General features: G+C 60.2%; 1 protein-coding gene across 1 annotated transcript; it reads right to left on the bottom strand.

Moving 5' to 3' along the window:
* Positions 1–22,668, bottom strand: LOC105469538 (autophagy related 2A). The gene is given in 47 exon segments (XM_071074337.1): positions 1–664; positions 745–897; positions 1,926–2,080; positions 2,212–2,333; positions 2,838–2,920; positions 3,096–3,168; positions 3,264–3,399; positions 3,489–3,573; positions 3,664–3,765; positions 4,016–4,222; positions 5,794–5,929; positions 6,184–6,392; positions 7,272–7,486; positions 7,570–7,696; positions 7,811–7,975; positions 8,577–8,653; positions 8,879–8,949; positions 10,816–10,908; positions 10,995–11,101; positions 11,367–11,447; positions 11,738–11,757; positions 11,760–11,793; positions 11,795–11,937; positions 12,140–12,206; positions 12,208–12,273; positions 12,275–12,292; positions 12,741–12,925; positions 13,012–13,053; positions 13,056–13,150; positions 13,234–13,322; positions 13,324–13,377; positions 14,474–14,633; positions 14,757–14,853; positions 15,171–15,414; positions 15,529–15,684; positions 16,114–16,206; positions 16,305–16,452; positions 16,536–16,773; positions 17,289–17,429; positions 17,531–17,695; positions 17,773–17,869; positions 18,491–18,589; positions 18,724–18,859; positions 19,279–19,381; positions 19,538–19,690; positions 19,790–19,952; positions 22,392–22,668. Coding segments are annotated over 47 exon segments (5,811 nt in total). The 5' UTR covers positions 22,563–22,668; the 3' UTR covers positions 1–427.
* Between the last annotated feature and the right edge of the window lie 121 nt (positions 22,669–22,789).

Below are 22,789 nucleotides of genomic sequence, written 5' to 3'. Positions count from 1 at the left end.
TGGCGGTGGGCAGTTTATTCCACTTCATGCAGACACTGACCCACGCACTCACGGAGCTTAAAAATGATACATCGAACCACACGGATGTCATCCCCTCCTCCCCCCAGACACAGAAAGACACTTGGCTGAGTGGGATGGGGTCCGAGGGTACAAAAGCCTCCGTCCTGGGAGAAGGCAGCGGTGTGGGCCCAGGTGGGGGGAGGGGCAGTGTCCTTTCTCCCCGGAGGAAAAGTGCAGAGCCAGGGCTAAGGCCCCAAGGCAGGGAGGCCCCTGTCTCACAGCAGATTGGCAACGGGCAGGCCGGGAAGGCGTCCTTCACAGTGGCCATCCCCTGAGGGGCCGGGCCGGGCCGGACCCGTGTGCTGCAGCTCTTGGGAGGCTCAGGAGCACGGTGGGCAGCACCTTCTGGGTGCCGGGCGCCCCAAGCTCAGTCTTGGGTACTGTCCGAGCGCCACTTGAGGGCGTGGTCCTTGTGGGCGTCGGGGACGATCTGGTTACGCATGCCCCCAAGCAGGCTGGACGTGGCCTCTGTGGCCAGGATGAGCGGCTTCACCACGGTCGGGGGCAGCTGGCGGATCACGCCGCCCACGGCGCCCGTCAGCCCCTTTTGCTCATGGCCCCGCGATGCCACGTCACAGATGGTCTGAGCTGTGTCCAAGATGCCCTGTGGAGGACAGAGGTCAGGGTGGGGTCTGCATGAGGAGATGGGCATGGGGGACTGGGGCAGGGTGGGGGCCTGGTCACCTCTCGCACTGTGTCGTAGGCCTTGGCCACACCCTCCCGCAGGTCGGCAGGCTGCTGGCCCCTGCGCAGCCTCCGCGCAGAGCGCTTGTCCTGCAGGGAGCGGGAGACAGGGGCTGCCGGGGACAGGATGTCATACACGGTCTCGGCTGTGGCCTGGGGGACATGGGAGCACTGGATGAGGACAGCTGGCTGGGGCACACATGTCGGCCCCAGGCCCCCAGGACAGTCTGAGACCCCGCCAGCCCTCAGCCTCCCCGCCTGTCACTGTGCTGGCCCAGGGAGTCCTGCTCAGCCTTACTTCCTTCCCACTTCCTCCCACTCCTCCTCCCCTTCCTAGGCATCCGCCACTCCGCTCAGGGAATCTAGGAACGTGGGACTCCTCAGGGTACTTTCCTAAAATCTTCTTAACCCAAACCTCTCTTCCTGCTGACTGCCACATTCAGTAGGTTCTGCACGGCTGCCACAGCTGCACACCTAAGACTGACTGCTCCTTGTCTCGCCCCCCAGATGCCCCTGCAAGATGGTCAGGGAGCCCATCCTTCCTTCTGTCCGCCAGATCCTCTGCCCAGCACCTCACCTGGCATCCCTCTTTCCCACCTGACTGAACACTCCCGGGGGCTCCCTGGTGGCCACGCATACCTCCCACCTCCCCTGGAGCCCTGCCCTCTGTCCTGCTGGGGTCTGAGCTTGCAGGTTCCAGAACGTACCATGCACCTGCACTCACCCCTTAGCCCACTAGGACCATCAGTCCCCTACAGAATTCATCTGACAACTGCCCACGAGACTGGCTCCCGGGCTTCCCTGGGGTCCCTCTGGCCTAGCGAAGTGTGTGGCCTGAAGGAACCAGGGCAGCCCTTGGGCCTCAGATTCTTAGTCTGCAAACACAGCCGTCCTCCACCCCCCTTTACAAGACATGCCATGAGCAGGAGACACGGTGGGCTCTGAAGGCCTGGGGGGCACTCCCACTCTTGCACAGGAACCCCTGTGGGCCTCGGGAGACCTGCCTTAGAGGCCCCAGGCAAGTCACTTAGCATCTCCATAGTTGTTTCTCTATAAAGTAGGGCTGTCATACCCAGACTACCCACTCTCAGAAGACCTTTGAGGACAGAACCTGGGAGCTGTGGTGCAGAGGGCTCCAGCTGCTCTGTCCTGCACAGCCCAGATGCAGGGCACCCACTCACCTGGATAGCCTGTACCAACCGGTTGCTGAGTTCCAGGGCGGCAGAGGCCGTGGACGAGCCGAAGGAGGCAGCCCCTCGCTGTAGCCCCCGCATGAGGCGGCCATCCTTCCTGTACTGCTCAATGGGCAGCCACAGCAGGTCCCGGAACCCTTGGACTAGGGGGAAGGAGCGCTCAGAGACACCCGAGGCTGCCCTGCCCCCACCTCCTCCTCTTATTCCCAGTGGCAGCTTCTAGGTTGCCCAAGGGTAAAAGCAGTTCCAAGGGCTTCCAAACCCAGGCACTCACAGAGCTGGACAACCGAGTGCATGGGGCCCACGCCTCCCAGCAGGCCGGGCAGCTGGTTCTTGCGGATGTCCTGCAGCCACTCGTTGAGGGCATAGCCCAGCACCTTGTCCACACCCAGGAGCCTGGCAGGGCAGGGAGATGAGGAGGCAGAAGGTGAGGCAGAGCCACACATGGAGGGATTGTGGGGCCAGGAGGACTCAGTACCCCTGTGGCAAGTCCTGTGGGCACTCCTACCCTCCCTGTGGTCCCACCCAGTCATGTGCAGAGGGATGTTGCCCAGGCTGGAGTGCAGTGGTGCGATCTTGGCTCACTGCAAGCTCTGCCTCCTGGGTTCAAGCAATTCTCCTGCCTCAGCCTCCTGAGTAGCTGGGATTACAAGTGCCCGCCACCACGCCTGGCTAATTTTTATATTTTTAGTAGAGACGCGGTTTCACCGTGTTGGTCAGGCTGGTCTCAAATGCCTGAATGCATGAGCCACCATACCCAGCCAACTGCATCCTTTTTACAGAGGAGAAACTGAGGCCCTGAGAAGGGTGATGACTTGGTCAAGGCCACACAACCATTCAGGACCAGAACAGAGGGAAGATCAGGGACCCTGGAGAGAGGCTAGGGTGCTGGGGACTCACCCGTGCCTGCAACAGAGCCGCTTTAGCTTCAGCTCGGAGCAGTTGAGTTGGGCCAGGCCAATGAGGAGGCCAGCGAAAGTGCCCTGGGAGAGGGAGGGGATCCAGGTTTACCCGATGGGACTCAGGGAGCCAGCCAGCCCATGGGAGCCACTGGAGAGCACCCTGGCCCTGACGGTGTCTGGATGCAAGACCTGGCCCCCAGAGGGACTCAGCCACAGCTGACCCCACATGGCCACCCCATCTGACCGCCCCACTTACCACCTGGTCCATCGTGACGTGCTTGCCATGGTAATCCAGCCAGATGGGGACCTCGGATGTGAAGCGGAACTCTCTGGGTAGGGGAGCAGGAAGAGGAGGTTCTCTGCTCACTGGCCCGGTTCCCAGCAATCTGGCCCAGGAGCCCCCACCCACAGTCCAGCAGCCTACCTGAAGTAGATGGGCTGCTGGTCAGCAGGGGAGGGGCTATGTCTACCGCCTGGGGCTTCCTGTGAGCCAGCTGTCTCTACGCCCTCGGCCTGCCCTTCCAGGGGACTGCTGGACTGGGCTCGAGTCTCGGGGCGAGCTAGGGGAAGGGAGGTCACAGACTGGGAACCTGGGCTGTCCTGGATGGCAGAAGGCCCAGATGCTCCCCTCCCCGGCCCAGCCTCTCACCCTCAGCAGAGGTCTCCCCTGGGACCACAGGGTTGACGCCGGCCACCAGGCTAGTGAAGAAGTCCTTGAGGAAGAAGAGGGCATCCTGCAGGGGAAAGGTCCGGGCGCGGATCAGACCCAGAGGCCTGGAGACAGTGGGGTCACCCTGGCCTCTGCCCTCGCTTGGACCACTCACCTGGTCCACATTGAGCCGCAGGGGCATCAGCGAGACACGGAGACAGCACTCAGGCCCGCCCAGGTTGGTGGTGGGGGCCACGTGCAGCGCTTTGATGGTGAGCTGGGAGCAGAGGGTGAGCTCTGGATGCCTGCTGGGCCTCTGGGGCTGCAGCTCACCCAGTCACCCGGCCTCTGAACACACTGTTCCCTTCGCTAACACAGGCCCTAGCTCTGCCCTCCTCCCAGGCTTACAAACAACCTGGGTGTTCGTGTGGGAATGCGTGTATGTGTGTGAATCCGTGCACGTGTGAAGATGTGTCCCTGACGGCCCCATGCCCTGCCCCAGGGTGGACGGTGCAGGCCGCTCGTACCATGTTAGAGTGGGCGCGTCGTGGCATCCGCTCACTCGTGTGTAGGTACAGGAACTTGTTGATCTGGGAGGAGGCAAGCCGGTCTCGGACCTCCAGCTCCTGCACGATGAACACCTGACGGGACAGCGGCCGCTCCTCCAGCTCCTGGCCAGGGGCTGCAGGGCCTGTGACTGGCTCCGCTGGGTATACCTCGTGCTGGAAGCTTACCTGTGGGGTGGACAGAGGCCTGGCCAGGTGAACAGGGCCCCAAGAGGGAGGGAAGGGCTGGTCCAGACCCCTTCTCTATTCTTTTTTCTTTTTTTTTTTTTGAGACAGTCTGTCACCCAGGTTGGAATGCAGTGGCATAATTTCGGCTCATTGCAACCTCTGCCTCCCGGGTTCAAGCGATTCTCCTGCCTCAGCTTCCCCAGTAGCTGGGATTATAGGCATGTGCCACCACACCCTGCTAATTTTTGTATTTTTAGTAGAGACAGGGTTTCATAATGTTGGCCAGGTTGGTCTCTAACTCCTGACCTGAGGTGATCTGTCTGCCTCGTCCTCCCAAAGTGCTGGGACTATAGGCATGAGCCACCACGCCCAGCCCCAACCCCTTCTCTATTCTATGCCCAGCAGAGACCTGCCTCTCCCTCCAGACCTGCCCCTGCCCTTGCTTCCCATGCCAGCTGCACTGGTCTCTGCCACTCAAGGAGTCCAGGCCTGTTTTGCCTTCAGGACTTTGTTCTCGTGGCCCCTCTCCGTGGAGAGCCTTCCTTCCCCCTCTTCCTGCACACCCGCCGGCTCGCCATCAGGTCTCAGAGGCCCCTGGTCCCCTGCTCTGACACTCAATCTCCCACACCCGATCTGCAGCCAAACCTGTGGCCAGCCCCCATCTAGGCTCTCCTGAACCTGCCCACGCTCCACAGCCCTCCCTGAGTGCTGCAGAGCCCCGTCCCACAGAGGCCTCTCCTCAAAAGCCCTGAGGGGGTTCGTCTCTTGTAAGACCCAAAAGAAATATTCTGGGTCGCTGGTTATGCACAGGCTCTGCTGCTCCTGGAAAGGCCGGGATGCTTCCAGCTTGCAGCTTTTTTTTTTTTTAAAACAGAGTCTTACTCTGTTGCCCAGGCTGGAATGCAGTAGGGCGATCTCAGCTCACTGCAATCTCTGCCTCTTGGGCTCAAACCACTCTCCTGCCTCAGCCTCCCGAGTAGCTGGGACTATAGGTGCACACTACTGCAACTGGTTAATTTTTTTTTTTAGAAATGGGGTTTTGCCATGTTGCCAGGCGACCACCTCCTGCCTGCTTCTCTCACCACAGGAGCTCTAGATGGCCAGGCAACCACCCCTGAGTGTCCCGTCCCCACCCCAAACACACCTGCCTGGACAGGCTGGTCTCAAACTCCTGAGCTCAGGTGATCTGCCCGCTTCGGCCTTCCAAGGTGCTGGGATTACAGGCATAAGCCACCATGCCTGGCCCCAGTTTACGGCTTTCATGCTGTCCTCTCTGCCTGAAAACTCTTCCTGGCTCACATCCCCACTTGTTCAGGTCTTTGTTCAAATGGTGCCTCCGGAAGAGGACCTTCCAGACCCTCCCCAGCACACCTGCCTCCTCCACCCCTGCAGACTCCCCTGAGCGCTCTTCACCATCGGACACACTCGGTACAGCTTGGTCCCTGCCTGGCTTCCTCCACTACAAAGGCAGGGGTTTTCCTCTGCGTTAGTCATTGCTACACGTGACATCGAGAACAAGGCCCGTGGTTCCATGACACACACGTGCAGTGGGCACTCGCCACCCCACTCACCTTGCTGAGCTGGATCTCCATGAGGACATGGTGCTGCCGCCCGCTGCCCCCCTGCGTGCGCCATGAGTTCTGGGGCCGGTTGGGGCCAGAGCAGCGGGAAGGGGAGCCCCTGGGGCCCGAGAGGCCAGCTCTTGCCCTGGGAAGAGGGACAGGGGCCAAGCTGACTCAGAGGAACCCGATTTCCTCCCTGTCCTCAGCAGGCCTTTTAGCCTGGGACAAGAGACCCCCGCTAGCCCCAGTCCTGGCAGGCAGGTGGGATAAGGAAGGACGAGGAAACCGAGGCCCACTTGGGGTGGATGGGGCTCAAGGTCTCCAGCTGCTGAAAGTCAGAGCTGGACCAGCCTGAGCCCCAACCTTCACTAGCTGCCACCTGCACCCGCTCCTCCTCACCTGTGGCCAGGGTGGGGGCCAAAGTCTCGGCCTCCATATAGGTGCCAGACGAGGGAGACCTCACGTAGCACCACCCGAGTGCTGGGCACTGGGAAATGGGCAGGTGCCCGCAGCAAGTCCGAGCTGCCGATCGGCCGTGAGAAGTAACCATCCCGCACAACGATGGGGCCGGGATGCAGCTGTGTCACCACAGGCTCCCCGTCTCGTGGCTGCAGGGAGGCCAGGTGGAGACGTGTGACACAGATGTTCGATCTAGCCCAGCTACCCCAGCTCCAGCTCCTGTTTCTCCCCTGGTCTCACTTCTTTTTTCTTTTTTTTTTTTTTAAAAAAAGACAGGGTCGGGTAATGCTTGGTCACCCAGGCTGGAGTGCAGTGGCACAATCACAGTTCACTGCAACCTCTGCCTCCCAGGCTCAAGCGATCCTCCCATCTCAGCCTCCTGAGTAGCTGGGACTGCAGACATGTGCCACCACATCTGGCTAATTTTATTTTGTTTTGTAGAGAGGGGGTCTCACTATGTTGCCCAGGCTAATCTCTCATTCCTGGACTCAAGCAATTTTCCCACCTTGACCTCCCAAACTGCTGGGATTACAGGCGTGACCCACCATGCCTGGCCTCCTCCCTGTTTTTGATGAAAGATGACACTCCTGGGTTGCTATCCCCAAGCCTATGCCTGAGTGGTCTGTTCACGAAGAGCCTGAGAGTCCCGGGCTCCTGCCAGCCCTGCCTCCTAAGACCTCAGTGAGTTCAGATACTCCCACCGGCCCTTGCAGCCACATTCTCCACCCCTCTCGCTAACTCCCCTCTCCTCTTCCTCCATTCCTTGAATGTCCCAGTCCCTCTGCCCAGAACACCAGGCTTCCTCTTCCTCTGGAAATCTACCCACTCCATCAAAGCCCAGCATCAGGGCTGCCTCCCTAGGGCAGCAAAGACCTAGCACCGTGTCCCCAGGTGACGGCGACTACCTCCTGCCTGCTTCTCTCACCACAGGAGCTCCAGATGGCCAGGCAACCACCCCTGAGTGTCCCATCCCCACCCCAAGCACACCTGCCTGGACAGCAAACCAGTCCACCCATCCCACCACGCACCGGGATGCCCAGGCCAGGAGCGTCAAGGATGCAGAACTCATCACTATCCAGGGTGTCTCCATCGCCCTCCTCTTCCCTTTCATCTTCCTTCTCCTCTGAGCACGACCCTAAGCTGCCAGCAGGGCCCCTGACAGGTGGTGAAGGGGGCGGGGCCCCACTCCGTTCACCTGGGAATAGGTAGACTGAGATGGGCGACGCCTGAGGGAGGTGGCCACCTGTAGGAGAGAGGCCAGTTTGGAGAGGCGCCCACAGTGGGTGCCTGACTGTGTCTGCTGTCCCCACAGCACCCCCACTCCACCTGAAGGCTGGGCCAGCTCCCGCAGGCTGCGCTCAGTGTCCAGGAGGGCGTCGGTCAGGTCGCGCTGGTTGATGAGGGCCATCTCCACTGGCGGGCACGAGGGCAGAGAGGCAGGACTCTCCGAGAGCTGGGCCAGGCAGGGGAGGAGCAATGAGTGAGACAGGACGAGAGCGGCCCCCAGGGCTCCCCCAACCCCAGGCCAGAGACTCTGGTAGCCTGTGTGGCCAGGCCTCACCTGTACCTTCTGGCCGGCGATCTCCGTGGGGCTGGGGGGCCGGGGTGGGGGATGCAGGTCACCCGTGCTCATTACGTACTGGAGCAAGTTGACCAGCAGGGCACAGGAGTCGGCACAGCTGTGCACGTGTACCACATTGTTGGAGCAGCGCAGCTCGAATAGCGGTTGGCTCTGTGGGCGAGGTGGGGCGAGCAGCTATGTGAGCACAGGGGCCGCTGCCTGCTGGCCCCACCTGCTCGCTGGGAGGGCACCGCAGTTCTGACCCTGCCACAGGCAGAACAAGGATGGTCTCTCCTGGAGTGGATGTCCTGCCCAGTAACTCCAATGAAGAGGTGAGCAAACTGAGCCCAGAGGGTGAAAGGGGCTTGGCCCAAGGCCATCCAAGGAAGCAGGAGGGTGCCCACCCACCCTACCCCACTCCCCGTGAAGGGCTCTGCATGCCCAACAAGGCAGGGCCAGTTATCTCCATCTCACAGGAGATGAACCCGGGGACCTACGAAGGCAGCTGACTCCCAAGGCCTTGCTGATGCCCTGGCTGCAGCGTCCTCTGGTGGCAGGACTGAAACCCATTAATTCATTCAGCCAGCATCAAGGGACCCCCCCCAGGGCTATACTGTGGCCCTTTGCAGGAGGGGTGCTAACTGCAGCCCAGGAAGGGCAGGTGTGAACTGTGTCCGGAGCCCGGGCACATGAGGGAGCAGTGGCCCCTAAAGAATCCCTTGGCCCCTGCACCTGCTCTGGCTCCAGGAGCCACAGTGACAGCCTCACTTACCAGTTTGCCCTCGGTGCTCCCTTTCCAGGTTTTAATCACAAGTTCCAAGAGGTCAACATCCAAGACACAGACATAATCTGTAGCAGAGGCGAGAGAAAGGTCCTGTGGCCCCCTTCCACCTGGCCCCGGCCCCAGCACCTGGGGGAAGGATCCGGCTGATCCGGGTGTAGCCCCTGCTGTGCGGGCTATGCGTGGGAGCTAAGGACCCGGCCAGCAGCTGCGGGGAGACACCTGGCTGCTCTGGGTGTGGCCGGGGCGGTGGTCCCTCAGAGGGGAGGGAGCCCAGTCCCGGCCCTGCCCACCTCGCCGCAGGTCCAGGGTCTCCACCTCACACTTGTCGGACAGGTACAAGGCGGAGTCATCGAGGATGAACCTGGGGGGGAACAGGGCTGAGAAGGGCCCGGGCACCACTGCAGGTGGCAGCTCCACGGGAGCCAAGCAGAGGGGTCCCAAGCCCACAGGAAGTGGTATGGACAGGCCCCTCCAGCCTCAGCGTTCCTGCCTGCACAATGGGGAGAAGGCCCAGACAGCAGGCAGTGGGAGGCAGGCAGCACTTGCAGCTCTCAAAGTGCCTGCAGTTCCGACACCTCGTTGGGGCCTCATGACGGTCCTGGAAAAGGGTGTCCATTTTGCCCCCTACTGCATTTGTGGTTCTTTTAAAATAAGTTCTCATTTTTGGCTGGGCACAGTGGCTCACACCTGTAATCCTAGCACTTGGAGAGGCTGAGGCAGGCGGATCACCTGATGTCAGGAGTTCGAGACCAGCCTGGCCAACATGGTGAAACCCTGTATCTACTAAAAATACAAAAATTAGCCGGGCATGGTGGTGGGTGCCTGTAATCCAGCTACTTTGGAGGCTGATGCAGGAGAATCGCTTGAACTAGGGAGGCAGAGGTTGCAGTGAGCCTAGATCACACTACTGCTCTCCAGCCTGGGTGACAAAGTGAGACTCCATCTCAAAAGAAATAATAATAACAAGGGCCGGGCATGGTGGCTCAAGCCTATAATCCCAGCACCTTTGGAGGCCAAGGCAGGCGGATCACGAGGTCAGGAGTTCGAGACCAGCCTGGCCAACATGGCAAAACCCCATCTCTACTAAAAATACAAAAATTAGCTGGGTGTGGTGGTGGGTGCCTGTAGTCCTAGCTATTCGGTAGGCTAAGGCAGGAGAATTGCTTGAACTCAGGAGCCAGAGGTTGCAGTGAGCTGAGATCATGCCACTGCACTCCAGCTTGCTGACAGAGCGAGACTCCGTCTCAAAAAAAAAAAAAAAGTCCTTATTTTAAGGGTAACATAATGAAAACTCCTTTAAGATATTTTAGAATAAAGAAAATAAAAAAATCATTCATCATTCCTAATTCCTAATTCTGAGAAAACCACCACACACATCACCTTCCAAACTTTCTCTCTACAGCTGCATGCAGAGACATATATAAACATGCCTTCATGAGCTGATTTTAAAACGTACGTAGTCCTGTATCCCATGTTATTTGAGTAAACACTATACTGTGGCATCATCTTATATTTTATTTATTTATTTATTTACAGACGGAGTCTCGCTCTGTCACCCAGGCTGGAGTGCAGTGGCGTAATCTCGGCTCACTGTAACCTCCGCCTCCTGAGTTCAAGTGATTCTCCTGCCTCAGCCTCCCAAGTAGCTGGGACTACAGGTGCCTGCCACCACCCCCGGCTAATTTTTGTATTTTTAGTAGAGACGAGGTTTCACCATATTGGCCAGGCTGGTCTCGAACTCCTGACCTTGTGATCCGCCCGCCTCGGCCTCCCAAAGTGCTGGGATTACAGGCGTGAGCAACCGCGCCCTCCATCTTGTTATATTTTCAAGTGATTCTTCAGCTTCACCTTAATCCTTGCATGGTTTTCCACCTACTAGGTGGGCCACGCTTATTTGCTCGGGTTGTGTATCTAAACGTATCTAAAACTGATATGTTTTGACTGTTTTAACTTATACTATGTAAGCATTAAATTCCACCTCTCTTATTCTCATATCCCAGGACAGCCCCCAGACGTGAGATTACCAGGTCAGAGAGCACAAATGCTTATAAGGCTCTGATCAGGAGGGTCCAACTGCCCTCCAGGAAGGCGGAAACAATCCACATTTCTGAGAATGGGATCATCACTGGAGTGCACATTAAAACTGAGAGTGCCAGAGGACACACAGCTGGCAGCCAGCTTCGGCCTGGCGAGGGTGGGGCGGCCCGGTGTGGGGTGGCCTGCATACCTGAGCAGGAAGGTGGAGGTGTCCACGATGATGTTGCTGGACAGAGTGAAGGTCTCCGCGGTGATGAGGACACGCACAGGGAGGTAGAGTGGCCTGGGGGTGATACTCGGGCTGGGAACGGCTCCTTATACCTGAGAGTCCATCCCTGTCCCCAGCCCCGGACCCTCCCAGCCCAGTACCTATAGTCCACGGCGCAGGAGAACAGGTGTGTGTGCAGGATGGTGATGACCGTCGGGGGCAGGTAGCCCAGCACAGGGTCATCCAGCACGTCTAGGAACTCCAACAGCTTCAGGGGCCAGGGCAGGAGGAGGCGGTGAGGATCAGGTGGCCTCTTCCCTCCTCTAACCCCTCCCTGTCCTGGCCCCTGCCTGGTACCTCACTTTCTGCCACTAGCTGTCTCCCACACCCCTTGCCCAGGAGCTCCGGCCAAGGTCAGCTGTGGCCCAGTCCATGTTCCTCCCACCGGCCTCCTCCCACCTAGAGACCTGCTTGCCCAAAACAGAAGTCCAGAGTCATTGGGCCATGTGACTTCCCAGGCTACCCATGCTCACCTGGGAATGCCAGCTCTGCTCCGGCAGGGCCATGTAGTGGCGCAGGGTGGCTTTGTGCAACCGCAGTGTCACCAGGAACTCCTGAGGGTGGAGGTGCAGTCAGGGCAGTGCGGAGGCCAGCCCCACCGCGCACTGGCGCGGCACCGCGCACTGGGGTCCCACAGCGCACTGGCGCCGCACCGCACACTGGGGTCCCACCGCGCACTGGGGCCGCCACCGCGCACTGGGGCCGCACCGCGCACTGGGGTCCCACCGCGCACTGGCGCCGCACCGCGCACTGGGGTCCCACCGCGCACTGGGGCCGCACCGTCCACCGCGCACCGGGCTGCAGCCCAGGCTAGCAGGAGGGTGGCTGGCAGGCAAGCCCGTACCTTCACATTCTTGTGGGGTCCAGGTGGATGCGCACAGCAGTGGACAACATGTGGGTGGCCCCGGCCCTGGCCCTTGCGGCCCGAGGCTCCCCGCTCAGTCACCCCTTCCTCCGATGGGTAGATGGTCGGGGCCAGCTGAGCCGGGGGAGCGAAACTGGGCAGGTCCAGGTGACTGGGCAGCGGGTAGTCATCCACGGTCGCTGGGGAAGGGTCTCATGAGCCCCCTGACAAGCCGACTGGCTACCCACTCCACCCAGGGCCCACCTCCATCCTGAAAGCCCTCCACCGCCAACCCTGGCCCCCAGCGGTGACCCTGCCCCACCGCCAAGCCTGGCCCCCAGCGGTGACCCGCCCCCACCCCCAAGCCTGGTCCCCAGCGGTGACCCGCCCCAGGCCTCACACCTCGGTGGTAGAGCGTTGCCTTTTCAGCTTCCAGGCAGAAGTAGCCGAGTCCTGGCTGGCCACAGTATCTGGGAGACGCTGAAGAGGGTGCCATGCTCCATGTCCAGCACCAGCTCCCCGTGCACAGCCTCCAGACCGCTTGCCACCCTCGTCCTGCAGAAGGAGCACACAGCGTGGCTTCCCCAGCTGCACTCAGCATCCCTCAAACCCTCAGGGGGTTGGCGGCTCCTGGAGCCCTGGCCTAAGGGGGTCAGCTCCAGTTTCCACCATGGACGCTGCTGGAGGCCCTGGATGGCACTTGCCTCTTCTGCCAGGAGAAAAATAATCTCTGCCGGGTCTGCCCACTCTGCCTCTTTGGAGTGGGAATGGTGGGTGCGCCATGCCCATCCCGACTCCTAGCATGGTGCTTTACATACAGCAGGGGGTCAGAAGGAGCTGATGGGCTATGATAGGATGGGCAGGCTGGCATGGGTGGGCTGGTGCTGCCCACTTAGGCCTCCTGCTTTCCACATTCCTGACCTGGAGCTGCTCGTGCTGGTCTGCTCTGCCACCAACGAGAGCTCTGAAGTTTGGGACACCACCTGCCCGGGGTTGCACTCACCTTGGTCTCACAGAGGGCTGTGATCCGCCCCTTCAGCACTGTCACCAGTGTAGAGAAGGTGCTCTGCAAGTGAAGACTTGGGGCCTCAGGGGCAGGGGGCTGTGGGCCGCCCGATGCCCCCACTGAGAAGAAGTGGGCATCCTCATCATCTGAGTCCGAGTCTGGGGTGAGATCAAAGCAGTTGGCTGGGAAGGAGACCGGGGAGGGCTAGCCTGGCCCGTCCCAGACCTGGGGGTCCTCCCTCTAGCCCAGCACAAAGCACCTCTCATACCCAACTTGAAGGCTGACTTGCACATCTTAAAGCTGTCATGCAGAAGCCTGAGGGGCCAGGGAGGCCAGAGGGCTGAGCGGCGGGGTCGGAGGTGGGAAGCAGGTCTGCGGGCTCCCACATGAGCAGGTCGTTGTTGATCCTGACACGGACGGGTGGACGGCAGGTAAGGGAGGCCAGGCCCACCCGTGTCCCGTCCCGCCCTGCTGGCCCCCGCGTCTCCACCTGTTGTAGATGCTCTCGTAGACCTCCTTGCTGGGCAGAAAGATGTGGACACGGGGCAGGATCACTTCCAGGCTGTAGCGAGACAGTGCCTAGCGTCCGGCTCTGGAACGCCCTCATCTCCTCAGGGTCTCCAGGGATCACCATCTGGACAGGGTGAGGGGGAAAGAGCAGGAGGGCCATCTTAGAGATGCTGGCTGGGGCCTGTTTCTGGTCTCAGTCCTGCCCTCCTATTGTTCATCATTCATTCATTCATAGGAGCCCTTCTCTGCTGGGATACATGATAGCCATATGGATACAGTGCTGATGGCACACCTGTGCTGTTCTAAGGGCTTCAGGTATGTTAACTCCTTTAATCCCCACAGCAAGCCTATGACACAGGTCATGGTTAGGCTGGGCGCAGTGGCTCACGCCTATAATCCTAGCACTTTGGGAGGGCTAGGTGGGTAGAGCACTTGAGGTCAAGTGTTCGAGACCAGCCTGGCCAACATGGCGAAACCCTATCTCTACTAAAAATACAAAATTAGGCCGGGTGCAGTGGCTCACGCCTGTAATTCCAGCACTTTGGGAGGCTGAGGCGGGTGATCATTTGAGGTCAGGAGTTCGAGGCCAGCCTGGCCAACATGGTGAAACCCCGTCTCTACTAAAAATATAAAAATTAGCCGGGCGTGGCAGCGGGCGCCTGTAATCCCAGCTACTCAGGAGGCTGAGGCAGGAGAATTGCTTGAGCCTGGGATGCGGAGGTTGCGGTGAGCTGAGATAATGTCACTGCACGCCAGCCTGGGCAACAAAGTGAAATTCTATCTCAAAAAAAAAAAAAAAAAGAAAAAAAAAGAGAGACAGGTCATGGTGCCCATTTTCCAGGGGAGGAAACTCATCTATAGGTAACTCTTCAAGGTCAGGTAACTCCCCAAGGTGACACAGCCACCAAGTGGCAGAGCCTGGCCCTTAACTGCCTCTCCAAGTGGACAGTGCTGATCGACCATTCAGGTGGGGTGGGGCCTGATCTTTCCAGAGGAGGACCCATGCTCCCCGGGGCCTACCCTCACCAGTGCCCTTTCAGAAAGACTCTGATTGGCTGGAAAGAATGGAAGAGCCGAAATCCTCACTGGTTTCGGGTCAGCTCATGCCCACCCCATGGGGTCATGCTGCCCTGGCCCGCAGCCACACAGGTGGCTCCTCTGGCAGGAACCCGGGCGGTGGGCAGGAGGGGGTCCTGGGAAGAGGTAGGGCCAAGCCTCACCTCCTCTGTCTCATACATGGTCCTCTTAGAGGAGAAGGGTGAGGGCTCAGGTTCCCGCAGCTCACATGGACTCTCCGCTGACAGCTCCAGCTCCTCTCCCTTCTCTGGGGCCACCTCCCACTGTGCGCTGCTGGACTCGGGGTTCACAGTCACCACTACCCTGCCGAGGCACAGGCCTGTCACTGGCCTGTAGGGTCCCCAGCACCCAGTTCCAAACTGGCCCCCTGCCACCCCCAGCAGTAGAACCCTCCTCTCCTGGGCCCCGTCCAGAGCCCCTACTTACTGGGGCAGGAAGTACTTGCGCCCAGTGCTCTTGGGGTCCAGGGCTTTGGAGACACGCAGGCAGGGGACAGGTGGCTTCTCTCCATCTTCATAGATACCTAAAGGGGGACGGGGAAGTGGGAGGGCCGTCATCACTGCTGACTTTTCCTATTTCTTCCCCAATGCCCAGGTCGGCTCAGAGCTGTGCCCCCGACTCCACACACACTGTGGTGGGCAGAGAAAGCCAGAGACAAAGGGTCCACCCTACCTGTTGGCAAGTAGGCCAGGGACTGGCAGTGCTGGGACCCCAAGAGCTGGTAAAGGCCTGGGCTAGGGGCTGCTCGGGTTGTGACTGGGCCCCTTCCATAGCCCCAAGCCCACCTCTCCTAGAAGCCAGGCCTCTCGCCCCAGGTTCTGTCACTCAGGGAGCTCTTACCATGTAGGTCGGAGCAGGTGAGTTCCAGGCGGGTGGGGACTGGGGGGCCAGGCCCACTGCTAAGCTCTGACCGGAACTGGGGCTCACTCAGCTCCAGCCGAAGTTGCTCAGCCCGCACAGACTGGCCCGCCCAGGGGTCCCGCTCAGGCCGCAGGTCAGCAATGGGGAAGCGCAGTCGCAGTGTAGCCCGGGGTGCGGAAAGCAGAAATACTGTCTGCTCCTCCATTGCCGGCAGGGGCTCTGTCTGCAGGAGGATTCCGGGTCAGAGCTGCCGTCAGAGCCCCTCCCACTGTGACCAAGAGGCGAAGAACCCAGGCCCTGCACCCGACCCCGGCCTGGCCCTGGCGCGGCCTCTCACCAGCAGGCCAGTTGGAGGCTCGGCAGTTACAGTGGCCAGGCGCAGTAGGGCAGCCAGCCGGTCCAGCGCCCCCAGTTCCACGTCTGCCTGGAAGTTGGCCAGGTCCAGGGCCAGTTCTGAGTGGCAATGGCAGGCAACTGAGCGCCGGGGTCGGCTCTGAGGGCGAGGGAGTTCAGGTCAGTGATGGTTGAGTGGCACTCGGCGTGTGGGACAGGAAGGCCCTCTCCGTAGTGGGAGAAGAGCTGGAGCAGGGGCCAGGAGGGCACTGAGGAGGCCTGCCCCACCTTTGCCCAGTGCACACAATGTGCTTGTTTATTTATAAAAGCTGCCCGAGATGTGCCTTTCTTAGCCACAGAGGCCCAGCAGGGGTTGCCATGTTGAGACAGGACAAGGGCATGACCAGGCTAAGAGACTGGCATGGGAAGGGCCAGGCAGGTATTTGAAGGCCCTGGCATGGTGAGGTGTGGAGCACAGGGGAAAAGAGACAGGGCTGGGCAGCAGAGGAGGCCATGGCAGAGGCCAGGGTGGGGTCAACACGCCATGGGGAGCAGTCGACAGCCTGGTGACCTGGAGCGGGTGGGTTACCTTAGGCACACGGCGCAGGGTCTGTGTGTGGCGCAGATGGGCGCAGGGCCGAGCTGAGGCCTGGGAGCCCAGGGTACCAGGAAAGGTCAGGATCTGGGGTGGGACCCGGGAGGCACACAGGGTCAGGCCTGGCCCCACAGCCACCCAAACCTCCAGACCCCGCCTCGCACACATTCTGTCTCTGCCCTCACCTCCGTGTACTCAGGCTCGGAGGTGCCCCGGGGCCACAGACACTCCAGCACCTCGAGCTGCCCAAAGCGCATTTCCATGCTGGTTGTCCGCCGACCCCGACTGCCTGTCCGCAGCTCCCAGGACAGCTGCACGGCTGTGCCCGTTAGCCTGCGGGAAAGAGGACAGGCATCAGAAGGTGCACTTAGGGAACTCCGATGGTCTCTCCTCAGGCCCTGGCCTCGGGCTTATACCGAACATGGCTACAGGGACAGGCCCTCTGGAAGCGTGGTCGAAGGTGGTGGAAGTCTCGGGAACCGAAGGGCCCATCCTTGGTGGCATCAAACTCGGTGAAAAAGTGCGTGGCGAGGTCAGGTGGTCCGGAAGATGGGGCAGATGTCTGAAGCAAGGTCAGGGTCACACCCCCCAAGGTCATCTTCAGCAGCGAGTCAGGGCGCATGGTGTCCAGGAGGGGATTGGGGGCCATCTTGCCTGAGAGGACAGAGGTTTCACCAGGGGCTCCCAAGAGATTCTGGGTACCCCAGGTGGAGCAATGGTTGCTGGGGGTTGGGAGGCCAAGTCTGCCACACCATGTGGCTCTGGCAGAAGGCTTGGTCACGCAGGGATGACACCGGTGCCTCCAGTAGGCCAGGCCCTCTGCCCAGGCTCAACTGAACCCTCCACAGGGTGCTGGAAGGATAGGATGTGATGAAGCACCCACCCACAATAAGCTCTCAATAAACCTGAACCCAAATATACAGCCTGGCAAAGGCTATGGAAGAGGAAGCTGAGTCTCAGAGAGTTTAAGTGCTTGACTAAGATCACTTACTGAAAAACCTGGGCTCTGTGCACTATATCACCAGCTACTACCTCGTTTGGTCCCCAGGGAACCAAGTCACAGATGGTCGATATCCAGGCATCGCTGGGGGTTTCCTGACATCCCACAGCACTAAGGCCTCTTCCAGTCCTTCCTGTCCCTGGAGTACCTCCAGGGTGCTCCAACTCACCAGCTGGGTGGGCCTGGGCAGAGAGCCGGCGGGAGGCCACGTCACTGTGCACAGAGGAGGCCAGGTCTACATCGGAGAGGGACAGCTCAGAGAGGGCTGAGGCCACACTGCTTGTGAGGCCAGCCATGGAGAAGAAGAGGTCTGTGGGTGAAGTGAGGAGTGTCAGGGACAGCCGGCCCCAGCCCCTAGGCTCCTGCACCCACACTAGCTGCCTCTCCAACCATGTCTGACTCCACACCCACCAGTGCTATCCAGGTTGAGAAGGGGGTTGGTAAGGGGGTCTGGGCTGAGGGGCTCAGCCACCACCCCGGCCTGCAGCTGCTGGTTCAGGTCCTGCTCAATCAGCCACAGGTCTTCGGCACCTAGCGGGCGGCTCTTGTTCAGCTTGTCAGCCAGGCCCTCGTGGTCTGCAGGGGAGGAGACTTCAGTCTGGGCTGGCTGGCCCTCCCAACCACCCCAGCCCCATGCCACCCAGAGGCCTCACCTGTAAGGCTCACAGCGCTGAGCAGTTCCTGAAGGTGCTGGAGCTGCCTCGGCGTCAGAAGCAGGTGCAGGGAGCCCAGCTGTCCCGCTACCTCCAACTGGGGGCCAAGGGGGCAGCCATGGAGCCCAGGCCCACCACCCAGCTCCTCTAAGAGCTACCACCCGCCTGCCCTTGCCCTGGGAAAGCAGGATGCTGGCTGCCAAACTAAACTCTGTTACCAGCTAGCTGTATGAACCGGGCCACAGCTTGACCTCTCTGCCTCAGTTTCTTTTCTTTTTTTTTTTTTTAATGAGATGGAGTTTCGCTCTTGTTGCCCAGGCTGTAGTGCAATGGCACAATCTTGGCTCACTGCAACCTCTGCCTCCCGGGTTCAAGCAATTCGCCTGCCTCAGCCTTCCGAGTAGCTGGGATTACAGGCATGCGCCACCATGCCTGGCTAATTTTGTATTTTTCGTAGCTACGGGGTTTCACTGTGTTGGCCAGGCTGGTCTCGAACTCCTAACCTCAGATGATCCACCCACCTCGGCCTCCCAAAGCGCTGGGATTACAGGCGTGAACCCTGTGCCTGGCCTACAGCCTCAGTTTCTTTAGCTGCCAAGAAGGAAGTAAATTCCCCACTTGACATCCCCACTCTGGTCTGTGGACAATCAGCCTTGCTCAGGAGGAGTCGTCTTAAGATGGGGTACTCACCCTCCTCCCCAGGAGCCTGGGGACCCACCTTGGGGCCAGGGAAGGCCTCATTTTGCTTCAACTTCACCATCAGCTCCATGTACCCTGAGCAGCTGCCAATCTGCAAGGGGGGCTCTGCAGGCTCTTCCTGGGAGGTGGGAGGATACAAGAGGGGAAGGTTGAGAAAATGGGGTCAGAGATGGATGGTCAGGAAGGATGGGAGGGGGGTCAGAGGGCTCAAGGGATAGGAGACAGGGGCTGTGGGAATCAGAGCCCACTCACCTGTGCGGGGAGCTCCTCGTAGTGCAGGCGGACCCCTGCCAGCTGCAGCAGCTTGTGCAGGAAGGCAGGCAGCTGATGCACGTCCACCGGCGGCGCCTGGCTCGGGTCCCGCACTGCCTCGTCACAGTACTCCAGTCTGGAGAGTGTAGGGTCAGCCCGTGCCCTGGCCACCCCAGGCCTGGAGCCCCTCTCTCCACACAGTGCTCTGTTCTAGGGGCACGGGGTCAGGGAGCCTGGCCTGCAGAACTGCCCCATCTTACCCAGGCCGCCCTGAACCGCCATGTCCAGCTCAGAGGCTCAGGCCAGCCCTTGCTCCTCAGACCCTCAGCATCTAACTTGGTTCTTGGGGCCTCGGCCACTCTGGGCCTGTATCACCCGGCCTCTGGACACCAGTCCAGGCTCACGATACAGCCCACCTCCCCAGCCCTACCACCACCGAGGCCCACCCAGACCCACCCTGCCTCTTCCCAGGAACCTAGGCTGTGGGTGGGGACCATTCAGCAGCTCCCACTCCCCCTCTTCACACCAGTCTACCCCAGATCACCCTGCCCTTACCTCTGCACACGGACCTCCACGGCCACACCACGTTCCCCATCACCCGGAGAGTGCTCCACCCTCACGACAGTGTCCAGGAAGGTCACTTTGATCCTCCGAAGCACTGAGGAGTCGGGGAGGGGTCTCAGGTCAAGTGGAGCAGCAAAAGGGAGGCAAAATTTCCCATCTGGGCACCAGGTGGCCATGCCGCTGTCTGGAGCCCTTGTCCTGTGTGCCATGGAGGGGCAGGGGACAGGGCGGCCAGGAGGGGCCTGCTCACCAGTCTCAATGGTCTGGGCAAACATCTCCAGCCCCTCCAGGGGCTGTGGTGGCTCAGAGGGCTCTGGTAGCCCGTCCCGCAGACACTCCTGGGCCAGCTGCAGGCTTGTGGTCATGCATGAGGACCAGCTCTGTGAGTCGGCAGCCCCTGGCGCTGTAGGGAGAAACAGGGTCTCAAGGCAGGCTGGCTCAGTCAGGTCCTGGACACCCTGGCCCTCCCCACTTGCCTGCCCCCAGCCTGCCCTGCCCTCACCTGGACCCCGGCGGGGCTGCAAGGTGAGCTGGAGGCCGGACACGCGCACTGTGCAGTGGTCGGTGAGCAGAGCAGCCCAAGGCACGGCCACCTCGATGGAGCCCACGAAGCCTTCCACCAGCTCCAGCGGTGACTCCATCGACTCCAGCACCTCGTTCACAGACTGGGAGCAAGCAAGGGACAAAACCAGCTCAGGGAAACCCCAAATCCCACAGCTGGCACAGGCTTACCTGGCCATGGTGCCTTGGAGAGCACCCTTGGCTTGCCCCGTCCCTCCACGTGTTATCTACAAGGTCCTACCTATGCTCATGCTGTCCCCTGCTACAGGCCAGCCCCCCCACCCTATCACCCAAAGATGCCTAATCCCTCAAGCCAGAGCAAATGTTTCCCTCACCACTTAATTCAAGATAATATTGACTGAGTACTTTCTACATGCTGACATTGAGACTAGATGGGTAAATAAAATGTCTTCATTCCCCAGCCAAGCTAGGCTCCAGCCAGGGACTCAGAGCAACTAGGATGAAACTGAGAGGTGAGCAGGTGCTGGGGGTTAGTGAGGGGGCCATGGGGAAGCCGCCTAACCCAGCCTGGTCTGTCAGAGGAGGGGCAAGCTGAAGAATAAAGGGAGGGGGGTAGGCGCTGGTAGAAGGTGGTGTGTTGCAGGCACAGGACAACATGGGTACATGTCTGGCAGAGTCTGGAAAACCCATGTTCACCCTGGGTGAGGAGAGTTCAAAGGGACAGTGTCCAGGAGAGAGGGGTTGACCTGATGCCAGATGGGACCCCCCCTCAACCCCAAACACCTAGTGTAGCTGTACCTCTCTGTGAGGCACAAGGCTGAGCCCCTGGCTAAAATGTCCATGCTGGAGTTGTACCCCTGCCAACCTGGAAGCTCCTTGAAGGCTGTACCCCACCTGCTTCCCCCGTGACCCCAGGTGCCACCCAGAAAGGGCCTCAGTAAACTGGTCGGATCCAAGAATAAAAAAGCACATGGCAGAGCAGATGGAGTCCAAATTCCTCACCCAGAGACCCACAGCTCGGGAAACTGAGGCCTAGAGACAGGACTAATCTAGTCACCCAGTATACAACAGGGACTGAGACTGGGATCCGGGCCTCTCTCTCTTCAGGCCACTTCAGAGGTCCTAGGCACTCAGCTTCTTTGGGGGCCTTCAAGGTGGGGTCTGCAGGCTGAGCTGGGAGGAGAGGCTGGTTATCAAGAAAGCACATGCATTCCACCAGGGCCCTAGAGAAGCCAATTCGACCCCCAGCAAGAGGGCAGGGAACACGAGTAGGGGCGTTTTCTGGAGCTGAAAGTAAAAAGGGGAAGCCTAGGGCTGGGTATGGTGGTTCACGCCTGTAATCTCAGCACTTTGGGAGGTGGGAGGATCGCTTCAGGAGTTCAAGACTAGCCTGGGCAACATAGCGAAATCCTGTCTCTATAAAAATAAAATAAAAAAGGGGCAGCCTAGAAGTCTGGGCCATCTTTCAGGCCAGCCTTAGAGGCTAAGGTTACAGGTCAGAGAGGGCTTCCTACACCATAATTCACAGACAGCAGGCCACTGGGAGGTGCCCCCAGTTCAGGGCCGAGGGTTATCCTACCCCACATTTGCTCACCAGGGCCTGGCCTACCCCCAAAGCCTAGCTCTTCCATCCAGATTAGCAGACCCCTGAGTCCAGCCACAAACTGAGAAGTCCCTGCCTCCATGCCCACCCCTGCTGCTCTGGACCTGGTGGATTGACCAGGACGTGCCTCTAATTGGTGGCTCCTTCAAAGCTCCCCAGGTCAGCTGAGCTGTGAGTCAGGGCTCCTTACCATTCCCAGCCTCAAGTCTCTGACCCAGACCTCACACCTCTTGGCCTCCCTGGCATCTCCCTTGGCCTCCTCCAGGCTTGAAGCCAGATCTCCCGACCTTTCCTCGAGGGCCCCCCTCGAGGCAGGGACACTGACCCCGGTGGGTGGGTGGGAGATGTGGGTGGGGGCCATCCAGTCCCTCCCTAGACACCCACTTAGCCCATCCCACTCTCCCAAAAACAGGAAGTAGGCAGCGACCCAGGCACACAAGGTGTTGATCAACACTGGTGCTGACGCGGTTGTTGACATACACATCCAGTGGTTTGTTGATCCCACCTACGGGCCCAGGACCGTGGGGTCAAGAGGTCAGGGCACATGATCCACAGGTGTCCTCGCCAGGGCTCCGGACCCCTACCAGCTTCCCCGACCAGCTGCACAGGCCCAAGTCTGTCACTGCCCTGGCCCAGCTCGGTTCCTATGCTACCTCCCCAGCCCCTCCTCGGCCACCCTCCTTAACTCAGCCCCCAAACTCGACGAGTTTGTCTTGCATTCTCCAGACAGGTGATCTCGCCCTCTCCAGCCTCAGTTTCTCCTCCTGTGGAGATGGAAGCCCCTTCCCGCTCAGTTTCTGGCTCTGGTAAGGAACTGAAGCAGCCAGCCGGGGTGCCTCTGACGCCTGGAGAGGGCAAGATTCCCCTGGCCTCTCTACGCCCGGTGCCTGATCCCCCCGGCCCGATCTTTCCGCAGGGAGCCTCAGGTCGCTGCGCTCCCGCCCTCCGCACCTTCCTGGCCTCGGGCCTGGCTTCTCACCCAGATTTCCAGGTGGATGTCTCGCAGGGCAACGCTGCCCTTGTACAGATCGAGGCTGAGCTGGTCCAGGCTGAGGTGCTCTTGGAAGAAGTGACCTAAGTAGTGGTGCAGCAAGTAGCGGCAGACCCGCTCTTTCACACAGTTTGACCATGGCCACAGCCATCGTGACATCTCGGAGACCGCCGGGGCCGGGCCGCCTCCGCTTGCCGCCCGCCGGCGATCCCCGTCCGGCTCTGCTGTTCACTAGAGCCCCCGGCTCGCCCCGCCGCTTCTCTAGGCGCCAGGCCGCGCCCCCGGACGCCCAGCCACGCCCCTACGCTCACTGTCATTGGCTATTGCAAAGGGTGAGGCCTACTGATTGGCTGCGCGGGGCGGAGCCTTCGGGCGCGAAAAAGGGA

The sequence above is a fragment of the Macaca nemestrina genome, chromosome 12 (assembly GCF_043159975.1).
Source record: "Macaca nemestrina isolate mMacNem1 chromosome 12, mMacNem.hap1, whole genome shotgun sequence".
Lineage (NCBI taxonomy): Eukaryota > Metazoa > Chordata > Mammalia > Primates > Cercopithecidae > Macaca > Macaca nemestrina.
This window is presented reverse-complemented; position numbering and strand designations above follow the sequence as displayed.